This window comes from Pagrus major, chromosome 2 (assembly GCF_040436345.1).
Source record: "Pagrus major chromosome 2, Pma_NU_1.0".
Lineage (NCBI taxonomy): Eukaryota > Metazoa > Chordata > Actinopteri > Spariformes > Sparidae > Pagrus > Pagrus major.
Window position 1 is genome coordinate 31,536,582 of NC_133216.1, and position 24,597 is coordinate 31,561,178.

Below are 24,597 nucleotides of genomic sequence, written 5' to 3' on the forward strand. Positions count from 1 at the left end.
TGGCATTAGACATACATCCTGAGTTGCATAATCATCCAGAATAAAAGCAATTCATTAGAATACTGGGCTGTCAAAAATAGTGTATTTAATAGTAATTGCAATTTCTTCAACAAAAACAATTTAAAGTGAGTGTAATGAAGTTTACTAGTGGATTAAATATAGCAAACAGTTAGAGACATGAAAATGTTTATTTGGCAGGTGTGCAAAAATGTCAATATATTCAAAAATGTTATATTGAATTCAACAACATGAAATAAAGGGACAATGCACAATGCATGAGGGATCACCATCATATCTTACAAATAATCTTTCCTTGTCAATGCAAGTTCAAACTCTCCCGTATGTAATGCTACTGAGAACCTTTTCTTTCAGCTTCCCTGCCTGCTCAGGCTGTTTTGTATTTGCAGTCTTGCGAGAATTTTTTCCAAGTAAGTCATTTGGGAGTGGGATTTGTGTGCAGCTCTCCTTTCCGGTACTCACCATGGCTTAACAACAGTTCTTTAAGCTCCCATCTGGTTCTGCCTGAGAGTTCTTTACTGTCCCGTTTCACTAGAATCTAGTTTGGAGTCATGAATTCGGAGCCAAGCTTTGACAACCAACCAAAGTACTTATGCTTGAACTCACAACATGGTACTAGTACCATACAGTATAGACCTGTAGATAGGATTTGGATAAGACCCACACTCTAACAACTCTCATAATAGGTGTTTTTCACTTTTTTTTAATTGCTCTGAATGTACATCATTGGGAAGGACTGTCATAAACAGCAGGCTAATTTAAGTCTTTTCTCATACAACTCTTACAACTTAAATTTCTCTCCGAATTCTGATATGATCAATCTCACTTGGCAGTGAACTCAGTACACTTTTACCCTATTCATCAAATTGTAGCAAATCTCATTTTGGCACGTGTGAATAATTAGGACTTCTTACTGTCAACAAATCCCTGTTGCACAGGTTGACATTTTCATCTATTACCATAAACACAGCTGCTGTAACTTATTTTGAGTCAAATAAGTGACACAGACAAGGTAGGAAAGTCAGAAAGAATTGGGAGATGGAATAACATACTATTAGTTTTGGTGTTTTCATTGGATTTTTTGCCAACTAAGAAAAATATAGAATAGCACAAGCCTTTAAGCATGCTCTACTTGGGTGGAGCTCTGCAAGAAATAATAAAAGCCTCAGTGGGAGGCGATCATGTACTCATATTTGACATATCTAGGCCTCTCATTCTCCTCAAGAACAAGCACAGCAATTGTTGATATTCCCTTATCTATGTTGTTGTCTGAAAAATGATCCTCATTGCTACTTCTCAGTACTACTTCTCTTCATTGCTCAAACCTAAACTTTGTATTTGAGCGTTAAAAAACAACCCTATCTGATCACAGGATAGTACATATGCTACACATCTGCATAAGTAAAGAAGAGGTCAGCCACTGTTCACCACATACAGTGTTGTATGTAATAGTGCTTCAGTGAGAATACATGGATGTAAAGGGCTTTGGAGTGCAATTTGGAAATGATCATGGCTGAAGTTCATAATCATTGCTTGGCATCAGCAGCCCACAGTGGGGTATTGAACCTTGATTAATTTCAGACTTGTACACCGGACAAAACTGGATTCTCCAGTTGTCGTCATTAGCTGTCAGTCCAGTGAGTCCCTGTGCTACTCAGCCCCACTTGATACTGATAGGATGGATCCCGGATGGATATAGTGCCTTGTGTGGGATAGGCGGAGAACTCTCTGTGAGGCCGGAGTGGTGATCCTGGCTTCTTGTGGTACAGAGGTGGATGACCTGACCTATCTCTGGATCCCAGAACAGCTGGAGAGCAGGATGAAGAGGAGGATGAGGGAGGTATGACAGGCAGGCCTCTCTGGACCGTAGCTGAGTTGTAGACCCCCAAGTCAGCTTGTGGTCGCGATGCCATGGATGACGCAGGGTGCGGTACCACAGGCGTGACCGTGGCAGTGTTGGTGAAGTGAGCAGTGAAGGGCTGGTATGGGACACCCTCCACACTATAGCGAGGGTAGGGCTGCATTGTAGCCCACATGTTGCAATTAATTGAAGAGGAGTTGGTTAGGTCATCTGTGTCCCCTGCCCCAGATCCAGACTCTGTTTCCATACTACCGTACATGCAAGCTTCTCTAGAGGTGATTGCTTCAGTGCAGTATGGATGAGACCGTAAGGGCGACTCATAAGAGGGAGCTGAGCGAAAGTAATGCTCCTCTGAGACCCCAGACGATGACTCCAGATATGGCCGCTTACATCCAAGCTCCAGGTGTCGGGCATTATCTGAAAAGTGATATAGTTAACTGCATTGTTTCTTTTTTACTGGAAACATCTGATTCTGTAAAATGGCTAACAGAACAGTAGCTGAGAACATACCTCTGTGTTTAAAGCAGTGGTACAAAAGGCTGGGATCTCTGTTCTGAGGGAAGTGGTTTGAGATGGGATCTTGGGAGTCGGAGCCAGACAAAGGAACCCCAGTCTCATACTGATAAGAGGACAGGACTTGAGGGTGCCCGGTGAGAACTCCTGCTCCGAGCTTCCCTGCTAGATGACTATGGGAGGAGATGAGCCTCTGGCGAACCATGTTCTTTGAAATTGCTGGATATTCTTTCCTATACAGCAGCAGGAACAGAAGAAGAAAGGAATCAGTTTGCCATGCCTACAGTTCCACTCTGGCAAGGAGTGCTAAAGTTTATGAGACTTCCAGTGTGTTAGAGGATCAGCTTTACTTTCATGATTCGTTTTCTATGTAAACATACCCCTGTAGTCTTGAAACACGCAGATCTCCTTCTTCACTACCTCGGAATCCTTTGGCAAATGGATTGTTTTCTATCTTCAACTGTGTGATCTAGGAAAATGATAGTTCATTTAAGATCTTATTCTGTTTGATGTGAACCAAACCATAGTTAAAGCAGTTTATGGAACACAGGCTTTTTTCCAGCCTTTTCAAGGTCCTTTGCTGTGGTGCACAGGAACCCCTACACCACCAATAGTTTAATAGTTCAATTTAATCAATCTACATCATGACACACTCACTACCCTTTATTACCCTTGGGTGACAAATTAAAGGAAAAAGCTGAATAAATGAAGGAGAAACATAAGCAACTGTGTCTTTGTTATGCTGTGGTGGGCATTTTGCCGGCATCGTTTGGGTCCACTTGTCTCCTTGGGGGGATCAATACAACGTTATTCTGAGTGATCACCTTTATCCTATAATGAAACATTTCTAGTCTCTTCGAGAATGACAATGCCCTGATCCATAGGACATGAGGGCTTAATGAATGGTTTGAGTATGATAACCATGTGAACTATATGCTGTGGCCTCAGATCCTAGCCTAATTTATTAATCTATGGGAGATTTTGGAAGGAACTGTTGGACACAGCTCTCCACCACCATCATCAAAACACCAAATGAAGGAATATTTTTTTTTGGTTGAATGGTGCTCTATCCCCGAGTTGCAGAGACATTTAGAATCAATGGCAAGGCAATTGAAGCTGTTCTGGCAACTTGTGGTGGCTCAAAACCCCAAGACCTTACTAAGACACTTTATGTTGGTTTTTCTTTTAATTTGTCATCTGTATGTAGTATATATGTGTGTAGTACAGTGTATATTGTTGATAGTTGATGTACCTTGTGGTTTTGATAGGAGGTTACAGAGATAAAGGCCGTCTCGTGAAAGACATGAGTACAGTAGGCAGTGTTCTTGGATCCAAAGGCGTTGTTTTCATCTGCTTTGACTATGTGTAGTCTGGGCTGGTACTTGTGCATAGAGTTCAGGATGATCTAGGAAAGGTAAGAAAAGATAAAACATTTCACTTTAAACTTGTTCCAGCAAAATCTATGAACAGCCCCATTGGTGTCGCTGCTGTCATGATGTCAGGGATTAGTCATTCATTTTTCTATTATTTGTTTTTCACCACTGGCTTGCAAAGAAAATGACAGTTAACCGGCTTGCAAGGTAAAGAAACACTAAATCACACAGATGAAGTTTCACATACCCTGATCACCTAATGTACTGATAATAAGAGAGGATCTACTAGACTGTTATGGTATGCTCTGGAAGATAGGGACTATATTGTTCTTGCTATGTCTACAGTAACCAATCAATATTGTTTCCATTCAGAAACAAAGGCTGTTTTTCTGATTGGCCCCTTTTTTATTAGGTAGTGAATCAATATACAGTGAATTTGATTACAGCCACTGATTACATGAACATTGAGACTCCAGTTGTTCATGTTCATGTCCAGGGACATAATTCAAAAGCAGCTCTTGTATGATGTCACATCAAATGAACGCCACAGTGTTCCTCTGGGAACTCTGGGAAGTGTCACTGAATGCAGAATGCTGCTGCTACTGCTGCTGCCAGTAAAATTCACAATGAGTACAAGTTAAACACATCCATTTCCTATGATTAGCTAATGAGTAAGCAGTGACAGTAGACAATGTAATGTCAATGCCTGCAAACTAGCACACCTAAACATGAGCACCATGTTATATTAGTTGCAGCTGTGTCTCCTTTGCTGTTATCTTGTCACAATTTCTTGAACTGTACACTATGTACGAAATTTTTTTTTTCTGTTAGCATACAAGAAATTAATGTTCTTTTCATTTGTATTAGGAAATCATATACGGCAAGTGCCAACAGACAGCCAACAACCTGTTTCACCTCCACCTAATGATTTTGCAGAAGTGAGTAGATCTTCCATTTCCTTTGTGTAATGAATTGTGGGAAAATAGTGTCCATTAGCAGACATCCAGAAATCGAGCAGATTAAGTATTAATAAACAATTAGTATTCAGTGTTAATTTGTGAAATTGATAGGAAGGAAGGAAGGCTTGAACGGAGGGAGTTGGATTTTTGAGGATGGACACTCAAAATTGAGCTTGCTCCCACTGGTTTCTACAATCTTACCAACCTCAGTTTTAAATAGAATGCAGACCTCATTCATGTGATTAATTGCACCTGTGCTTTCCCTAATATGATACTGGAAAATGTGTGTCATGAAATGAGGCAATTTCATATTACACTGATTAAGTATACGTTAAGTATGCAGAAATATTACACCTTTGTACACTAAACTACGGAGATTAATGTATATTTTAAACTGTAAAATATTAGTATGACACTCTTTCCCAATGTCCACCCTAAGCACAGACCCTCACTGACGTAAACTTACATTAATTAAATGTGTGATCAACTCTCTCAATAAAAGTAACCATATTTTATGCAAAATTTCAACCCATTCTCATTCCCAGCTCGTCAAATACTGACGCTTTGTCACTACCCTCAGCATCTCATACAGATGCACTGATACCGTTCAGCATCTGAGACACACTGGACTTTCAACTCCAAAGTAAACCCATCCAAAGCAATATTAGACACATAGAGCAACTCATCTGGCCCTCCTTTCACTCCAATATAAAGCCAACTGCTGAGCTCTAAGACATCATTTCCATTAGAGAACCGAGGACTCACAACCTGGAAGTATTTTCCTCAATGTCATTCCTATGTTTTCTTTTAGCACTATTTTTACCCTCAGCACATTTAAATATATCATTGAACCATTACACAGCAATAGAAATCATTAATAATGATAGTTCCTTTAGAGTGAAATCACACTTACATCTTCCTCCCCAAATGATGTGAATGTGGTATTAACTGAAAACGCTGTAAACTGGGTTTAATTTCCTCATGCGCATCAATGCAGACTTACAAGCCTGCATGAAGGGCTGAGAGGAAACCTTCCAGCACTCACTGATGGTATGGGAGTGGGCATCACAATCTGTGAGTCTCAGGGTGAACATTGACGCTAATTGCTTTTTGCTTTGCATTATGCACTGTGGACATTTTATAGGCAGCTGTGCACTATTTTGGAATCGTGACATGCAAATATCTGACTACCTGACCAGCTCACTTAAGTCAGGGCGAGTCTGAGACACCTAAAATCATGCCATGAGATCAAACTATTTATAATGAGTGTTTATAATTTGTTTATGCCTTTCTTTGATGTTGTCATTAGCCATTTAGTTAGCTGTATAAGGCAAATTTTAAGGTCAAGTAAAAATCTATTTTACCACTGTTAGAAAACATGCAGTGGGTATAATGCTTGGTACCATTCTGTCCTTGCTGAATCCTTCATGGAATTTGATCCTTTCAGGGGCAGGAGTTGTGAATTCAATCAATTAGTTCAGTGAACGGATTCTCTGCATCTTTCATCTGCATCACCCTTGATTCAGAATCTAAATGTTTTGGATATTGGTATAGCAGGCAACATGTGTTGAGTGTGTTCAGTGTTTAGGTTGTTTGGGTGGCTGCAGGTCGGCTCACTAGCATCAGTCCGCTCACCGCAGCCGAGTGCTGTGCCCAGCGAAGCGTTAGCCACAGTAGGGAAGGGTCATCACTAGTCCAGCTCTGTCAGGGCAGATCAGCATCAAGCTCTGCACCTCAGCTCACCTCCTTATTTGCCAGACACTCTCCTGAGGAGCCTTCTCCTCCAGGGGGCTCCCAGAGAGAGGCAAAGGTTGAACAGGGCACAGGGAGCTAGGCTCAGGTTGAACACCAAATGGCACTGTGCTCACATGCTCCTGTTGCTGAGACAGGCTGGAGACAGAGATAAGCTATTGGCTGGTTCACCAGAGGCTCTCTGTTGACCTTTGTCTGCTCTGCTGTCTGGCTGCTGTTTGAGTATGATACTGGAGACTCTTGGGTGACTGTCTGAATGCAGTGATCAGGGAGGCCTTACACAGATCAGTGAGGAGCTAAGGAAGGTATTTGCTTTCATCTTCTCTGATATAAAAACATTCAGACATGAATATTTTCTTCGACTGATACGTGCTTGGGATGAGTTCCTGACAGGACAATAAGTATTATTATACTATCATAGCATGAAATGATCAAACTGTCAGGGAAAGATTATGTTAAGTATTTGTTACATATAATGTATCAATTTTAGGTCTGTGATGGGAAACAAATTCCAATCTCTTGCATAAAAGTCAAATGTGCTACACATCCACCAGCTGTAGCTCAGAAGGTAGAGTGGGTTGTCCAGTAATCAGAAGGCCGCTGATTCCCTGGATTCCCTGGCTGCACTTCAAAGTATCCTTGAGCAAGATACTGAACCCCAAATTGCTCCTGATGAGCAGGTTGGCACCTTACATGGCAGCCTCTGCCATCAGTGTATGAATGTGTGTGTGCATGGGTGAATGTGACAAGTGTTAAAAAGCACTTTGAACGTTCAGTAGACTGGAAAAAGCACTATAGAAATGCAAGTCCATTTTGTTTACCATTTAATCAATGCCTCCACATCTTTACTTCCACATTGCCACATAAAAGGCATAATACTCTGTGCATTTGTGCTGAACCTTGGCAGTGGTATAAATCATCATGGGTGGTATTGTCCAATATGAATGTCATTCTTTGGGATGCTGGGCCAAATGACCATAGTATTAATGACTCTGGACTGTTCTTTGTGGTGGTACCACCCCATCAACAGTGTGTAAAACAAATCATCTCCATTGAAGTTGTCTTGTAACATCTCTTGGCTAACAGTAGCAAATATATTTGAGATCACTAACATCTGTTTGCTATCAGTAAACAGAAGACAGGTTGTATTTCTGATGCTGAGCAGACCTCCAATTTTCTAAATGTACATGGCGCCTGTCCTTTTCTCATTAGGACACAGACCTGCATTTGAAAAAAGGACATCATCTGAGGAATTCCAAAAATTGGAAAATGTACTTGTTAATTTGTACTGAAGTCTAAAATAATGTTACATTGTCATACAGGGCAGTACCAGTAATGAAGAAGAGTGAGAACTACAGTTATATTAGTCACTTTTATACATTCTCTACTGAGCATAATTAGTACTGAATGGGAGTTCCTTTACGCCACTGTGAGAAGTACAGCCCTACTACACACCTCCTGGTCTGGGCGTCATCTGGGCTCTGACTGGCCTCAAACTTGTTCTGTCCTCATTACTCGCCCTTATCACTGGCCAGGCACTCAACTCAATCTGACAGCAGGCCCCGCCACTGATCTGAGAGGTTATGAACCTAATGAGCCCGCCCATTGATGGGATGGCTTCAGACAAGCTATCCCAGAGTCCCCCTGGGGAGCAGTGCCACAGTCACACTCTTCACCTCCCTCTGCAGCCTCTGCCTCCTCAGCTTCTTTCATTCTTCTTTCAGAAATCTGCCAGTGACAAACCTTCAGGATTTTGCTGTTTGCTTACGTATCAGTAAACTGAATGGTCCACAAATACCTTCTTCTCATTGCAATTACATTTTTGACTCTGGATTGAATTTTTAGCTAAACAAAGTTTACTCTAGTGGCAAAATTTCAGCTATATATTGGAGTGTTGGAGGTATGCTTTGGAATAGACAGAGCTGAAATTGATAACTAGTCGGGAGCAAAAGGAATTTATGTTTCACACACAAGTTATCTTTGTGTCTATAGTTGTACAATATGAAGGGATTTCACCCTGTTTAGACAATTATGTATTGTTTAGTACGCTTGTTTTCGTACTGTGTATTACAGGGCAGATCTTCAACACGTCACTCATCATTTGTACAACTGAAAAAACCTGAATAACACTTGATATGCTGTGGTCTCTTCTTTGACTTTGGAGTGGTATTTTTAGCCATGTTAGGACTAGGAATGGCATTGTATGGCCTCCAGTTGGTCAACCACTTTGGTCCAAACTGAAAACATCTCAACAATTATTGAATGGATTGTTGGATTGAAACTTTACAAGACATTTACAGTATGAATCCTGCTGACTGCGCAGATTCCTTGACTTTCCTTGAAGTGTCTCCAGGAGATTGACATTGTTTTTTGGGGAATTGTCTTGATTCCACTGGACCTGTTTTGAATGTGGTACCTCCTGAATACATTAAGGAAAATTATATTCTCCATCTTTTTTTTTTTTTAACAACATAGGCTTTCTTTTAGTAGTTTTTTCCATGATTCCTAGTCTCGATGATGTGCACCAGACATATTGGAGGGATATATTAGGGATGTAGCAAGTCATTTCAATCATTCATTCCAGTTGGTTGACATTTTACCCACCAATTTAAGTGCTTAAGTCTGGGAACATGAAAAAACACGGTTTTATAGCAGAGTCCATTAGGACAACTGACACATATTAACCATATTTAACTGACACACTGTATAACTATGTTGAGAACTGATGCCATGTTCTCAAAATTTAACAATCTAATTGGTGAGTAAAATGTTATTACTAACTATTGTGATGATGGCAAAATTGGAAATGCAATACAGTTTGTGAAAACAATAACCCTTTCTTTGAATAGGTCTTAAGCCATAGAAAGTACTAATATTCTTTGCAAGTACTCACATGCCCAAAAGGGTCCAGGTGATTGTTTGTTAGTTTGAGCTTCTGAAACGACACCAGTTGCCTCATCCAGTGAGCTCCTGTGGCGGGGGAATCAGGGTGCACATAGAGTCTGCCTGGCATTGCTGGCTCGGCCTTGCCAGCCACCATCCTAAAAACAGATTGAGAGTGCTGAAACAAACTGTAATAAGGAAAGAATATATATGTATATATATATGTGTATATATATGTATGTATGTATATATATATATATATATATATATATATATATATATACACACACATATATATACATGTATATATATACACATATGTATATATATATACATATATATATATACATATATATATACATATATATACATGTATATATGTGTATATATATGTATGTATGTATATATATATATATATATATATACATATGTGTGTATATATATATATATACATATGTGTGTATATATATATATATATACATATGTGTGTATATATATATATACATATGTGTGTATATATATATATATACATATGTGTGTATATATATATATATACATATGTGTGTATATATATATATACATATATATATATATATATATATACATATATATATATATATATATATATACGTGTGTGTATATATATATATATATATATATATACGTGTGTATATATATATATATATATATATATATATATATATATACATGTATATATATAATGTTGTCCCTGGCTGTGTTCAAGAGCAAATGACATTCAAGCATTAGAGAATGCGTTTCAGTTAATCTAACATAGCCCACTAAAAATCTCTATACGTGGCACCACATGAACCAAGTCTCCTCTATAATGTAGCTGTATAGAGGTGTGGAACACCACTGCTCTCAATCCTCACAGTATTAAATCCCTAAGACTGGACGGAGGTGGCCTCTGCTAAAACATCATTACTAATTATGCTTCTCCAAGGTGTCGCTGAGGAACACCAGAACCCACCAACTACAGGCCATACCCCAGATCAGTAACAAATGGCTATAAAATGACTTCTTTCTGCTGGAGGTTTCACGTTCTTTTCAGGATTTCCTTGCAAAATTCTCTACAGTTCTTCCCCCCATGGACAACAGGCAGTGCTGGTTCTAATGTCATACTGATGAAGAACTGCAGTGTTATTGCCTCCAGATACACGGTCATCTGGGAAATATTGAGACCAGTTCAGGATTTTTCCTTCTCTTTGTCTGCAGTAAATAGCTATAGCCAATGATGATCTACAGTAACAGTTAGCTATCAGACCATGCCTTGCTTAGATAATCTGCTCTCGGTGTCTTGTCTTTAGTAATTGCCGTGTACCTTATAGTGAATTGTGTTTAGCTGAGGAGCCAAGTGCCTCTTTTAAAGGCTGTTATTTACCCAACATAGACATGACTGAGGCAGGAAGTACCCATAATGACACTGCGTAGTTCCATCACACGAAGAGAAGAAACAAGAACATCTGAGGGCCATAGCCAGTGCCAGATTAACGTGTTCTAGGGCCAAGCATCAAAAGATTGCAGTTGGGTCCCTGTTGCACACAATAAAATAATGAATGTTTTAAAACTAGCTTTGAACTACAAATGAGTTCCACATCATCACTGTAGTTAATATCGCAGGACCCATCTTAACTCATATAGTGTTGCAAATTCCCTAACAATCTCACAATTCATTAAATTGCCAACAAACTGACGTGCGATGAACCTCGGACTTTTGCGGCTCTGAGGTTGTTGTTTAGTTCAGTGCCAATACAAAAAAGTAGTGTGATGTTAATGTCCCGTGGTTGAAAATAAGGATGTCAAGGTCAGGGTGGTGGATAGGCATGTCGCATGTCAGACTTTACAACATCACAGACAAGCCCCCAGGAAGAGAGCAAGGTTATGAAGCCAATTTGAAAGGGTGACACAAGATACCCTTTCACATAAGTTTACATTGTAAAACAAGGGACTGTTAAATGGTGGATAAATCTTAAATTCGTTCTACTCAGTTCAATAACATTTGGAATGTCACAAAAGCCACACAAATAATGTTATCCCCATTCAAGTAAGCGGAGGGCTAAACCTGAAGTTAGCCAGTTTGGTCAGTTGAAGTCACTCGTGCACACGCTCTATGGACCCCAAAATGTGGAAGATAGGGGTAATTTTATACATGGGAAGTCAAATTTTTTTGGCTTCATGCGCCACTGAGCCGCTTTGAATTAATGAAGGAATGAATGGGCCTCCATCTCCTGTCTCCAACAGTGTATCCAGTCCTCATTATAGGTGATGAAAACAAGAACATTCTCCAATGTTAACCAAGTGTTTAAGTTGCCTCACCCTAACATTACGCTGACCTCTACTTGTTTTTTTTTTTTGCCATAAGCTCAATCTGATGTTAACCACACTGTAGTTTCCATGCACCAATATTCTAGAATGCATCATTTTAAAAATGGTTGCATTGAATGCAGAACAGAACCCCCACATGGGAGTGCAGCATAACGGCACGTTAGATTCCTCTTTATTTAACTTATTTCTTGAGTTAGTTGCTGAAAAAACAACATCATTAGGCAGCCTAATTGAGAATACAAGCAGGAAAAAACACCTGAATTTCCCCTCTTAGCTTAAACATGTAACTAGGAAGTGACAGTGTGTTTTTTGCTTGTTTCTGTGATAAAACCATTGAAATGGTGTGACATTGGAAAACACAACACAACCATAGCAAAAGCAAAGAATACTCATTAAGTCAGAAGACTTTGTATTGTCCCTAACCCTATTAGCTAAGCTACTGGTCATACCAGACCAAGGATAAGGCTGTAGCAGTAGGCCGTTGGGGACCATCAACATGAGTAATTTATAGCTTTGTAATTGCAAACTTACCACTTGTTATCACAGAACTTGTAGCGGTGGTCATCAGCTGGGACAATGTCAATAAGTAGGATGTATTTGGTTTTGGGGTTCATACCAGTCACTTTTACCTTGTAGCTGGGAAACATCCTCCTGTTGAAGAATGTAAAGAAAAGGTGTTAGAAATGCTTTGACTTTCACATGAAGGGAAGGCAACACTTGACATTTCAGTATTAAATGAGATGAATTAGGTAAAGCCCCTTCTGTACAGTCTAGTAAAAATAAGTCCTTAATCTTGAACAGAAATCAGTATGGTTTAGAAACTTTAAGAAGGATTTGATTTAAATTTGTATCTCTATATGAATGACAGTGTCCATAAAGCAGAAGTCTTTGCAAATGTAATTAATAAATTAGGGAGGATGATGAATAAAATTCTGCTTTTACCAAAGGTCTGTATTTTGTACTGATGGTCTTCTGAGGATTGCGTTGGCTGTTAAAAACTGTTGTGTGTGTAGGATAAGTGTAGTATTGTCACGGATAGTGCAGATGAAGATCCGATTAGCTCACTGACTGCAGCTCAGTGATGTTCTTAAGGGATTGGGATAAGCAAGGCCTGCAGAGATCAGGGGACCAAGAGACTAGAAGGGTGAGAAGCTGCCTTCTTGGAATCCTGAAATAACCTCTACGTGAACATTAAGTGGATGAAACCTACTTCGACACAGATAACCCCGCCAAGCTAATTGCAGAATAAGACCAAACCTTCCAGGATAATTTTCTTAACATTGTTTTCACTGTCAAATCTCACATTTTCTGGCCTGGTAATGATTTGTCTCCTTGCAGCCATTTGCTTGGGAGAAAAAAATCCTCTCATACTTGTGATACTGAAAGGCCATAAAAAGTACGGTAACACGCTCTATCTTTCACCTTTTAAATGCCTCCAGACTAAAAGACAGAATATGCTAATATAGCACTCAAAGCCATAAAACACATGAAGGGAGCTACCTTTCCTGACCTCTTCTGGGAAACCAAAAACTTTTTCATCCCATCTGCGCCAAAGGAAATTTTGCAAAAGGCTCCGCGCCCCCTTATAAAGCCCTAAGTGGTTTTTAATGGCACCCCAGATCGGACAACAGTTTAGATAACTGACCCGTCATTGCTCAAGAGACTGCGGTCAAACAGGTCTGCAGTTTATCTGTGGGTGCTGCCACTGGGATCGTGTTCAAACATGGGAGGACTCATGAAAGCCGCGCATGCTTTCTGGAAAGATGGCATAGCATTAAAACCCCTATTTTCATACTTACTGTTCCGATTGGTGCAAACGCCCTTCTTCAAAGGCTCATAGTACCTGACACCATCTGATCATGTTACTGTAAATACTCCCTCACGTAAGAGAGAGAGAGAGGAGGGGGATTGAGGGCATCTCTCTCCCAGGCTTCAAATCCAATCAGTAGGAGAGATCAGTCCCGGTATCATCCTCACTGAAAGACGGGTTAATCTTCGAGGAACATTCAAAACAGACCTCTGCTCATCTCTGGCTCCGCTCACACTATACAGACAGCGCAGATGGAGGCCTGTGTCAACACATGTGGCCATAACTACCAAGCAAAGGGCTCTGCTGCTGCTCACGCTTCAACTGTGGAAATATGTCTGTCCTGCCAGACAGATCAAGTGGATGCAACACAATCTTTTACACAAGTGAGTGTCGTTGGGTCAAAATATGTCTTGGTTCTCTAGATACTACCTTGGCTTGGTCCTAGAATCGCAGATGCTTCAAACAAACTAGGTTGCATGACATGTTGGCTGACCATGTCTAAAGGCAAAACCTTTTATAAATGTTCAGAATGACCTAATAAATTGTACAAATGGGGATTATGGCATACACAATGGCACAGTCTCTCCTCAAAGGCAATCACAATGTTGCACTTGGCTGCACACATAAAAAGTGACAGGAGTAGTTTTGAGAAAAATAAAAGGAAAGATTGAGAGATCGTCAAGCCGTGCCTACTTTCTGTTGGACACAGCCTCCCTGTGGTACTGTCGGAAAGGAGCTCTCAGACACTGTTAGATGAACCAACAACCACTTTGTTTAAAGCATAGTGAGAGTTTTAAATTTCCACCCAACCCAGTGTATTAGGTGTTTGAATATCTCAGTTAAAGCCTGATCTTGACTAGAAGCTGTACATCTTAACCTTTTAGGAATGTTGCCACTGGAGTGCAGAAGACCAACTATATGAATAATCATTGTAGACTGAATATTCTTTGGTTCAGAAGGTAGAGCGGTTGTCCACCAATCATAGGGTCGCTGGTTTGATTCCCAGCCCCTGCAGACTACATGTCAAAGTGTGCTTGTGCATAATACTGAACCCCAATTTGCTCCCAGTGGCTCTTCCATTGGTACACACCAATGTGTGTATGTGAGTGCTGACTGACCTGACTGATGAGCAAGTGGCACTTTACATGGTAGCCCATGCCACCAGTGTGTGAATGCTGACTCGTGTTGTAAAGCGCTTTGAGTGGACGGTAAGACTAGAAAAGCTTTATATCAATACGGTCCATTTACAGTTATTTGCTATACATTTTATACTGTGGTTTGTTTTTGGCCAAATGTTGAAAATTATTCAGGACTGCTTCATGACAATATTGGATTAGGAGGATTTTTGCCTCAATGTGATGAATGACCTTGGTTTTACAGGGAGTTCATTCTCTGGATTAGCCAAAAACCTGCACTTACAACTGCTTCATTTCTCTTTAAATGGTTTCCCAATGGAATTTCCAGTTAATTTACCATGGTATAACATATGTTGATGTTTGAATACAACATACATCCTTATTGTCATCTATGTGTAGCTGTTCTCAGGCAGAGTGGCTTTCGTTGCAGTCCTGTCGTAGTGCTGCCTGTGTGTCTATAATCTATAATCTTAGATACATGTGATGAAACACGTCATATCTTTGTGCTGCATCTATAAAACATCCATAACAAACCATAGTTATTGCAACTGGACAGCTGATTTTCAAAGGCGGACAACATGAAGGCCAACATATACATACGTTGGTGTGACTAAGTGAGTGAGTTTAAGAGGAGCATGAGAAATGGAAGTTGGAGAGTGTGTGTATGATATCAGTGTCAGGGTGTGTGTGTGTGTTTCTGTGCCCAGCCAGCTGTTTCTCTTAACAATCCCACATGTTTAGGCCCTCCAGTGATCCATTCCCTCTCTGGGAATCTCCAGTACCACGGCGAGATCAAAAGGAGCGTCAGGGGGGATGATGAAGCGCTACAACCGAGTAGACTCAGCCTATTGTGGGCGCCGGATTCCTCTTATCAACCCACCGCTGCTCTCTTGACGGGCTGTGTACAAAGAGGGAGAGTGAGGGAAGAGCTGCGCTGGGTGCTTTGAAGAGGGAGGATTACGCCTGGACAGTGACACTCACAATAACAAGTCTACCAAACTCAGCTAGGTGCTGCATGGGAGTGGACTGAGCAAGTTTCATCTCAGAGTGTCGGGAAAATGTGGGATCCCCTGCATGACGGCCTGGCTGCTCTGCATCTGTGTCTCCTCCCCTGCCACCTCTGCACATGTTACAACAGTAGGCCCCTTACTCGTGGTAACGCTTTATAGTTAGGTCCTTGGAATAAGCATTATTTAAAAGTTAATAAGGCCCTACTAAGTCCTTTATAATATGCTTATTAACATTAATAAGACAATATATGTGTTAATAATAGCATAATACAAATATGTATTGTTAGATCATTATTATTATTATTAAATATAGAAAAGCAGTAAATATTAATGCCACTTTGCTTATTATATGGTGAAACTTAATGAAAACTAAAACTAAAAAATTGCAATTATGATTTATTTACTACTGGAAATGAACAAATCTTCAGAACCCATAGTCACTCCCTCTCCTCTGACATGGAAACACAACTTCATCAAGCTTAAATATCTTTAGATTGGTACCATTCAAAGACATGATGGTGCTATAAAGGGCTTTATGTTTCTTGATGACCATAATTTAAAATAGAATCATCTGCGATTGGGATTTCATTAGCTGTATCAGTTTGTTGCGACGAAACAAAGGTTTCATTGATGGTTCCCTCTTTTAGCACAGTCCCATCTATTTTTTTAATATACATATACAAACACATATGCAGATTTCTAGTGTTCATCTAATTGTTTTATCTACCGTGTGTGACAGGAAGTGTATTTCATTAATTATCTCTGAGAAGTCTGTTTGTTAGAACTTTTGAAGTTTTGTTTTTAAGTAATCTTTCTGTCAAAATTCTGTTGAACGCCTCAAAAACACACCCCACATCCACCAATTTTTTCAGACACATGTAAACATTATAAAACAAAAGTCAAACTGAATGCAGCTTAAACTGACAGTCAATTCATCATGTAATGTTTAAAATGATACACATACCACTTAACCTTTTGACATGGCTATGAAGTGTCCATTTCAACCCCTCACTCACACAGGCTTTCTACTCACATCAAACTCAACACCCTACAGATCAACACTTCCACGATCATTTTAAGAGATACCCTGTATCACCTTCTCCCCTCTTGGTTGTTTTTACAATCTGTGCCCAACTACACTATGGATCAGAAAGTTTCTAAACATGTTACCATGTTATCTAAACATGTACTTTTGAGCACCAAGGAGGAGTCACAACCCTCCACAAGGTTAAAAATGTAGTCATAACTGCTTCAAGATTGTTGACAGAATAGAAAAGAAACAATTACACAATAATTTTTTCTGATTTTTCTCCAATCTTAGCTTTTTCTTGTAAAATACTAGATAGGTTTACTTCTAGCTAAAGTTATTCAAATGAAACAATCTGAGAAGGGTAAATACATCACTCTTTAGTTGAACTGTGTACAACTCAAAGACAAATTCAGCCTATGGTGAGGGGTCGCAAGAGAACACTGCATATATTTTGAGGGTCATGAGCCAGAAAAGCTGGGATCATACAGAGCCAAGAGGGCTGCAAAGGTGCCTTCTACTGTGGCCAAACGTGTAAGAGAATGTGATGAAGTTCCCTCAAGGTTTCCCCTCCAGTGGAGGAATTGTGATGCAGTGCACTAATTGGTGCCCTACATGCCAGAAAAATGTATGGTTTCAATATAAATGCATCACAACTTTTTTATGCACTGGTGCCCCACTTCATGCAGCCGGTACTCAGACAGCCTGAGTCTACCAGAAATTAGGATACATGTCCATCACCATGCTGACAAATATCTTTGGTGTAAAACCTGGTGTCTGTCTATTTAACTATATAATCTGTATGATTCTAAAATAACACAAGTTGGGTAGCGAGCTAATACCATGGCAACACAACAGGCACAACAGACATACTACAAGAAATAATTGTGCAGCTGCAGCTGGTCAGAAAACATTTCAACATGCCAATACATGAAACTAATGCTTTGGCAGAATGCAATTTCTGATGAAGAAGAAGGACTGTGGGACTACTCCCACTTCTTGACACAGATCCATCACCCCCATCACCCGTCCTGTCAGCATGCAGGAGGACCTCAAAGTAGACTCTAGGCTGCTCTTATTGTTTTGGTGTGAATGAAAAAATGTCTCTGCCATTTACAGGAGTTGACAAATCCGACCTAAAGCTAAATATCAACAGGGTGAAGGAGTTCTCTGTCAAGAGGATGATCACTCACTAATGGTCAGATGTTCTGTTAGTTGCTAAGGGGGGAATTTCACTCTAAAAATGTTTCATGCCATATTACTTGACTTTTCAGTGATGTCATCCTACAGACTTTCCAAAAATAGTAAATTAGTATAGTATAGTATTTGGTTTATTGGACACAAGTATGGTCTGGTTTCCTCTGTAAAACAATTTAGTCTGAACTTTTCCTACAATGAGTTGGTGTGGCGTTCCCCAGGGCTCAGATGTTGGGCGACATAGTTTGTGTACAAATGTAAAAAAAAATTTAATTTGGTTAATTCATTATAATTATTACTATACATATTATCATTTTATACCTATATTATCATTAATAATGATGTGAGATGTGACAATAGTTTTAATGTCATCTCACTTTGATTAGGATCTCTGAATAGACAAGCATGGCTGATGGTTACTTCACCACTTCAGTCCAGACTGAAATATGTCATTATTGGATGGATTGCCATGACGTTTGTACAGACTTTCATGATCCTCTAAGATTACTGTAAATGTCTCTGATGATCTCCTGACCTTTTCACCAGCATCACCATGATCACCATGAGGTTGACATTTGTGGCTTTAAGTGAGATGTCTCGACTACTATTGAATGGATTGCCATAAAACTTGTTCTGGACATGCATGAACCCTATAGGATGAACTGTAATTACTTGCAGCATCATCTAGTCAAATTTGTTATTTTGTCCAGTACTTTAGTTTATGGCCCAACAATAACAAAACTGATCAGTCTCAGCTGCATTTTGTGTTTAGTGCTGATTGGCAAATGTTCATGTTCTGACATGTTCTATTGAGAAAGACGCATTATGCTGCTATATGATGTGATCATTGTCAGTGTGAGCATGTCGTCAGCTCTCAGAGCTGCTGTCATGACTGCAGACTTCATCCAGTTTGATTTAAGATTTTAAGGCTTAGCTGACTATGAGCTCTTTTTTTCCAGATATTAGACTTTCTTATTGAGTACAACTTGAACATATTGTTCTTTCTCATATATTGTCATTGTCATCTTTTCTTAATTTCCATTGTTTTGTCTGCACTGGTTAGTGATGCTATCAGGTCTCTAATATAATTTGGGCTCTGTTTCATAATTAATCATTGGGCTCTGATTACTAGACAAACACTTCACTGGTGTCCAGGGTGGTGTCACAGACAGAAGTTAGCAGTGATTACTTGATTGAGAGCATTCACGGATAATCTGAGCCTGGTTTTGATTATTTCTTATATTATCTACTCTATGATTAATATTTAAAACCTTATTGGAGAATCACTGAAAATGAGTCTCACTTACTATATACTGTATATATATATATATATATATACACACACACATAGAGACATGCTATGATTGCACTTATAGGACGCTCAGCTCAAATGTCACACTGATCTACTGGGCTACTACAACATCCTCTTTGCTACAACAGATTTCAATGTGACCGAATGTCTTCTACACGATGAGTAGCTCTACATGCACTATTCATAACCTACTTGAATAATTCAGCCTGGTGTTGATGTCATTTAGTGTGAGTTCATTTTCAGAGCTGTTGCTTCTAAAAGATGACCTTCAGCATGTCTGCTGCACACTGACTGTAGGTAAAGCCAGACAGGTTTTCCCAGCACAGCTGCATAGTTAAACGACTGCACAGCCCTTCAAAGGGCTTTAAAGATTCAGAGCCCACTTCATCAGTTGGACAAGGGAAAGCCCATCTCTTATGGTTATGCAGCATTAAGTAAAAAATGTGGTGACCTTTTACATTTTTTACTGTAAAAAAAAACATCCCATGAGGAATGAGAGGCGGAGGTCGATTTGAGAGTGTACTCATTCTCTGGTTAATGTCCAAAGGCCTCACTATCTAATCCTCAGGTCGCATTAAATCCAACAAGCTGAGCAGTCATTTGTGTTTTCAATTATGTAGTCGCTGCTGCAGGAACTCTCTGTTTCTTCCTGAAAGACAAAATTATAACTGCTCTATGTTATTATTAGCTGTCTAACCAGATGGTCACAGAAAGGTATGATACTCGCTTTGTGTAATGAATCCATCAATTGAATATCACTTTTCTGTAATTTTCCCCTAACTTTACATTTTTGTGTAAAGACAATTAACAACTTTTAATATATTATGTGACTAACAACGTACGGGACATTTTCCAAGTTTCTGTTGACATCATGGTGAAAATCCAGTGAAAGTGTTTTCATTGAGGAAAGCCTTCAAACCATAACATCACAATTTGTGATGAATAAACTTTGTGTGTGTTAAGTAGTAAGGCATACAAAAACATTCTTAAAGGAAGAGTTCACTAAAAAATTAAAATTCAGTCATTATCTACTCAGACCAATGCCAATGGAAAGTCAGGTGAAGTGAAACATTTCTGGAGTGTCACAGTCAAACAGCACTGTAGCATTCATCTAAACAGCTGAAGTAGATGGGGACTTGTTGGGGAAACTGGCTGTGGAAGCCCTGAGAAGATGTTATTTACACCCCCTTGTTTTAGGCGGAAATCTTCACTGTAGCTGCCAAGCTAAAAGCGTGGGCCTTTCAGACAGAATGCAGTTTGCACTAGTGCAGCGAAAAAACGCCATGGCGCAGTGCCAGCCATTAGAATTAATGTTTCAGAGCGCAGCGGAGCCGTTGTCACATTCTGTCTAAAGGCCTCATTAACATGAACCCCATCTGAAGCAGGGGCACAGGCTTGACTGTGACTCAAATCATTTTGAGATCTCTGGGCTCTGAGCTCTATAGAGACATTTTATGTTTTTTTTGTTTTGATATGTTTTAAAACATGTCCTCATCTGCTTCAGTTGTTTAGGAGAATGCTCCAAAGCTGTGAACTGCAAAACTTCACCCCACTTTTCATCAGCATGTGTAAATGTGTAAATTTTCGTTTTTGGGTGAACTTATCCTTTAATGTGTGTCTAACATGGTTTTTGCAGAAAAAGCTATGATTACCAAATTAAAATCCTTAAAATGTTACCTAATTCTTCTCACTCATTTAAAATTCCAGAATATATGAATGTGTAAATCTTTTTCTTTTTCACACTTGTAACTCGTTTTTGTGCACTGCATACTTCAATGTCACAAATGTTTGGTTCTGCCAAATATCGGACCAGGATTGTCTTCCAGACTATTTGTGATGTCACAAAAAATGCTCATAAGCCCCTTCTCTTAACTCGGGTTTTCAATGAGCACAGAGAAAATTTTGACTTTCAGTAGATGAATGTAAAAACAGCCTTCTAGAGTCAAACTCTGCATATACATCATTCTACACTGTGAAGCTCAAACATTCAACTGTAGGAACATGAAGAAAAACATATTTTGGACTGGAGGGACTTTAATGATTCATTTTAAACAGCTGTGGAAAGCAACTAAATATAATTACTCTAGTACTATTTTTTAGAAAGATTTTTCTAATTTAGAATGAGGCCATTACGACCAGTTTTTAACCTCAAAATAACTGGACTGTGCTCTGACTGATAGGTGGTGAGTTCACTGCTTTACTAACCTGCCTGCTTTGGTAATGATCATCTCTGTGCTGGCCTCATGGAACTTCTTCCACAACTCGCTCTCATGAAGAACGACCTTGATGTTCTCAATGTTCTGAAAGAGAGCGAGAATCACTCCAACACTAAGCACACACACCAAACCATCTCATCACTATAATCTAGAAAAAGGGAATCAAGAAAACATCATGTAAAGAAAATACCTGCATGTGAACACGCTACAGAGCTACATGTAAAATCATCTGCAGTAAATGCCTAATTCAAAATCCTTTCCAGATTTTTACTGCATTTTATCAATTGAAGTAGTTAATTTGTTTTGACACTTTCAATTGTACTTCATTCATCAAAGTACAATTAATGAAAAGTCAGTGTTAGGTACTGTTACCATGATACACTCTTTAGTGTGACCAGATCCAGTTTCTTTCTCCACCGAATGTGGCTAGGAAACACATTTTTAATTATTTTTTATTCAAAAATCCCAATCAACATTTCAGTCCATTTGATTAAATTTTAACAGTTCAGAGGATAACCCGTCCTCATTTTGACAGTCGAACAGCATCCATGAGAAGCGACTGTGTGTTTCTGCCGCGTGGACTCTGTGTGTACCTGGTCGGGCTCACTGGAGTTGGGAATAGTGGGAGCTGTGGACAGGCCCAGTCGTGACTGGTCTGGAAGGAGATCCGTCTCCCTGCCGCTCTGGACCCGGCTCATACATTCATCCGTCACAGCTGAAACCTTCTCCTGCAGCATCTCTGCAGGATTAGAAAATACTCAGCTGTCAGACTTATCAGTGAGTAGCTGTTGAAAGTAGAGAGAAACACGTCCACTGTACATCAGACCTGCATGTGACACTGATATAATGTAGACTCTCCACTGCAAATAATACATATTATAAATCCCATACTTTCATAGTGAGTGTAGAAATGCAACTTTGGTCACCACACTGCCATCAAGTTCTGCTTAAATACACATTTTCAATAGACTGCTACATGTAAGTGCAGTCTGTTCGCCACTGCCCTTTACAGTGAGTGTGAGATGCTATTAGCTTTGTACCAGCAGGGTAAGTATGAAGTGTTAACCTCTAAGTTGAAAAATTCTACATGAATCTGCGTTCGTTTAACTGAGAATAGGCTCGATTTTTCATTATGTAACTATGTAAAAATGCTGACTGTAAAAACGGAAACAATGTTATAATGGATTATAATGTTGACCTGCATTTTATTTAGATTATTACTCTATATTTAGTGTGTCTGTATTTTAGATAGCTGATATAATTTAATATTCTTTCCAGTCCCATTTTACTCGTGGATCTGCAGTCCTAAATCACAGCTAGTCTTTATTTACATACCTCTGATATTACCCTCAGTATTTCTTTTATAATATGTGAATTTAAACTGTTGGCTAATTTTTATTATTGTGTTATTGTGCTCACTAATAATAAATCTAGAAACCAGCCGATGATTTGGCCTTTTTCCCTGCTAGAAATTTTTCAGATTGTTTCATGTAAATGATAGCAATGCAGAGGTAGAATGGCGATTTTGGAGCCTGTCAGATGTTGGCCATCATCTCACATTATTTCTAAAAATTTTTAAATGTAAATTGAAATTAACAGTACATATTTTTAATTTTTAATCCCTACCCTCCCTGAAATTAATACTCATAGTCTTGCTCAACAAATGTCTGCTGCTCAGATGTTCTAATATAAAAGCCATTTCCCACCACAAACCACATTTGTTTTGGCTAAAAAAGTGTATTTGAATTGCATTAATAAGCCAAAATCAAGAATGAAAAATACTCTGAATGTCAAATATGGAAACAAATCCAGCAAATAATTTTTTCAAGGCTAAACTGCGTCACCATATGTTTGTAATATAAGACTGTACGTTTCCTCAGTTAAAGCAAGGTAATTCATTTGGATTGGACGGGATGTTCAGCCAGCAGTTGCGTTGTTGGTGTGAAAGTCTGACAAAGCCGCATGATGATGGAAAATAACTTGCATTACCTTGAGCCAGGGAGTTTTTAGAGTGCCTCATTATTGCCTAGACATAAAAAAGTTTTGAATTATTGCCGTTTACAATATTTGTCCCTCACTCTCCTCACTACACAGTATGCTATCATTTTTTAAAGTTATATTCAATATGAACAGAATTAAAATATGCACATAAAATGACCAAACAGATTTCAACTATATTTGATATATGTAAAAATAGGCACTACAAAAACAATACCAGATCAGCAATGATACAATATAAGCATTCACAATACAAAACTACCATTTAGATTTAACCTATTTTAGAGTCTGCATCCATTTGTCCTTTGGAATAATTTCATTAAATATTTAGTCATCCAGCATCAACATAGCCCAGCTTAAGTCAGAAGCTGTTTCATCATGGACAGCTTTGTGCTTTGTCTCCCATAATGCACTGGGGCAAACTTCACACATCCGTTCAGCATTTTTGTATGCATCTACTCCTCTTAGGCATGAAGAGGTCACAAAATCCTGCCTGAATTTCACTGTGCTGTACCGTCTCGTCCAGCGTGCGGAGAAGTCCAGCACCTAATAAGTGTCTCGTGTGAACCTTAGCCCATGCAGACTTAAAGCTGTTCAGCTCCATGACAGATAGTTAGCAAGTCAAAAGACAGGTTTTATTTCAGATTTGTGGAAGAGGGTCTGGATCAAAGCCTTAGCAGCAAATCAAACTGACATCCTGTGATCATAGCTGGAGAAAAAATGCAACCAAGACTGCAGTTTGGTATGAGAATGCATCTGAAGTACTGTAACACATTATAAAACTGAAGCCTCTGAAATTTGAATTCAATAATAAAACATGCAGGGCAGGGATTAAAATTCAACTACATGGAGTGGATTTTTTATCTTTAAAGGAAAGGACCAAAACAATGAAAAATCCAGTGAAACTGTTATAATGTGAGAAAAAATGGACAATGTATTAATCTGTGTCATTATGTCCCCCTGTCTGTCTGTCACACCAACAGAACCTCTGCAGATCGTCATTCACACTGCTTCATAACCCCCCATCCGTGTCTGTGTCTCATCCTGCTGCTGCTGCTCTGAGCTTCACGTCTGCCTCAGATTCTCAGAGGGATCATCCAGCTCCAGACACTGTTTTCTGACTGCTATTGTGAGGATGGAACAACTGAAACCAGTTATTTCTGCTTCAAACACATTTTGTTGATTC

General features: G+C 39.2%; 1 protein-coding gene across 1 annotated transcript; it reads right to left on the reverse strand.

Moving 5' to 3' along the window:
- Positions 1–1,640: 1,640 nt before the first annotated feature.
- On the reverse strand, positions 1,641–22,150 carry tbx4 (T-box transcription factor 4). Its single transcript, XM_073491622.1, has 8 exons — positions 22,007–22,150; positions 21,403–21,497; positions 12,237–12,356; positions 9,370–9,517; positions 3,645–3,797; positions 2,773–2,861; positions 2,390–2,625; positions 1,641–2,296 (listed from the first exon to the last, which is right to left on the reverse strand). Exons 1-8 carry the CDS (start codon positions 22,148–22,150, stop codon positions 1,641–1,643), a joined length of 1,641 nt encoding a protein of 546 aa, XP_073347723.1.
- Between the last annotated feature and the right edge of the window lie 2,447 nt (positions 22,151–24,597).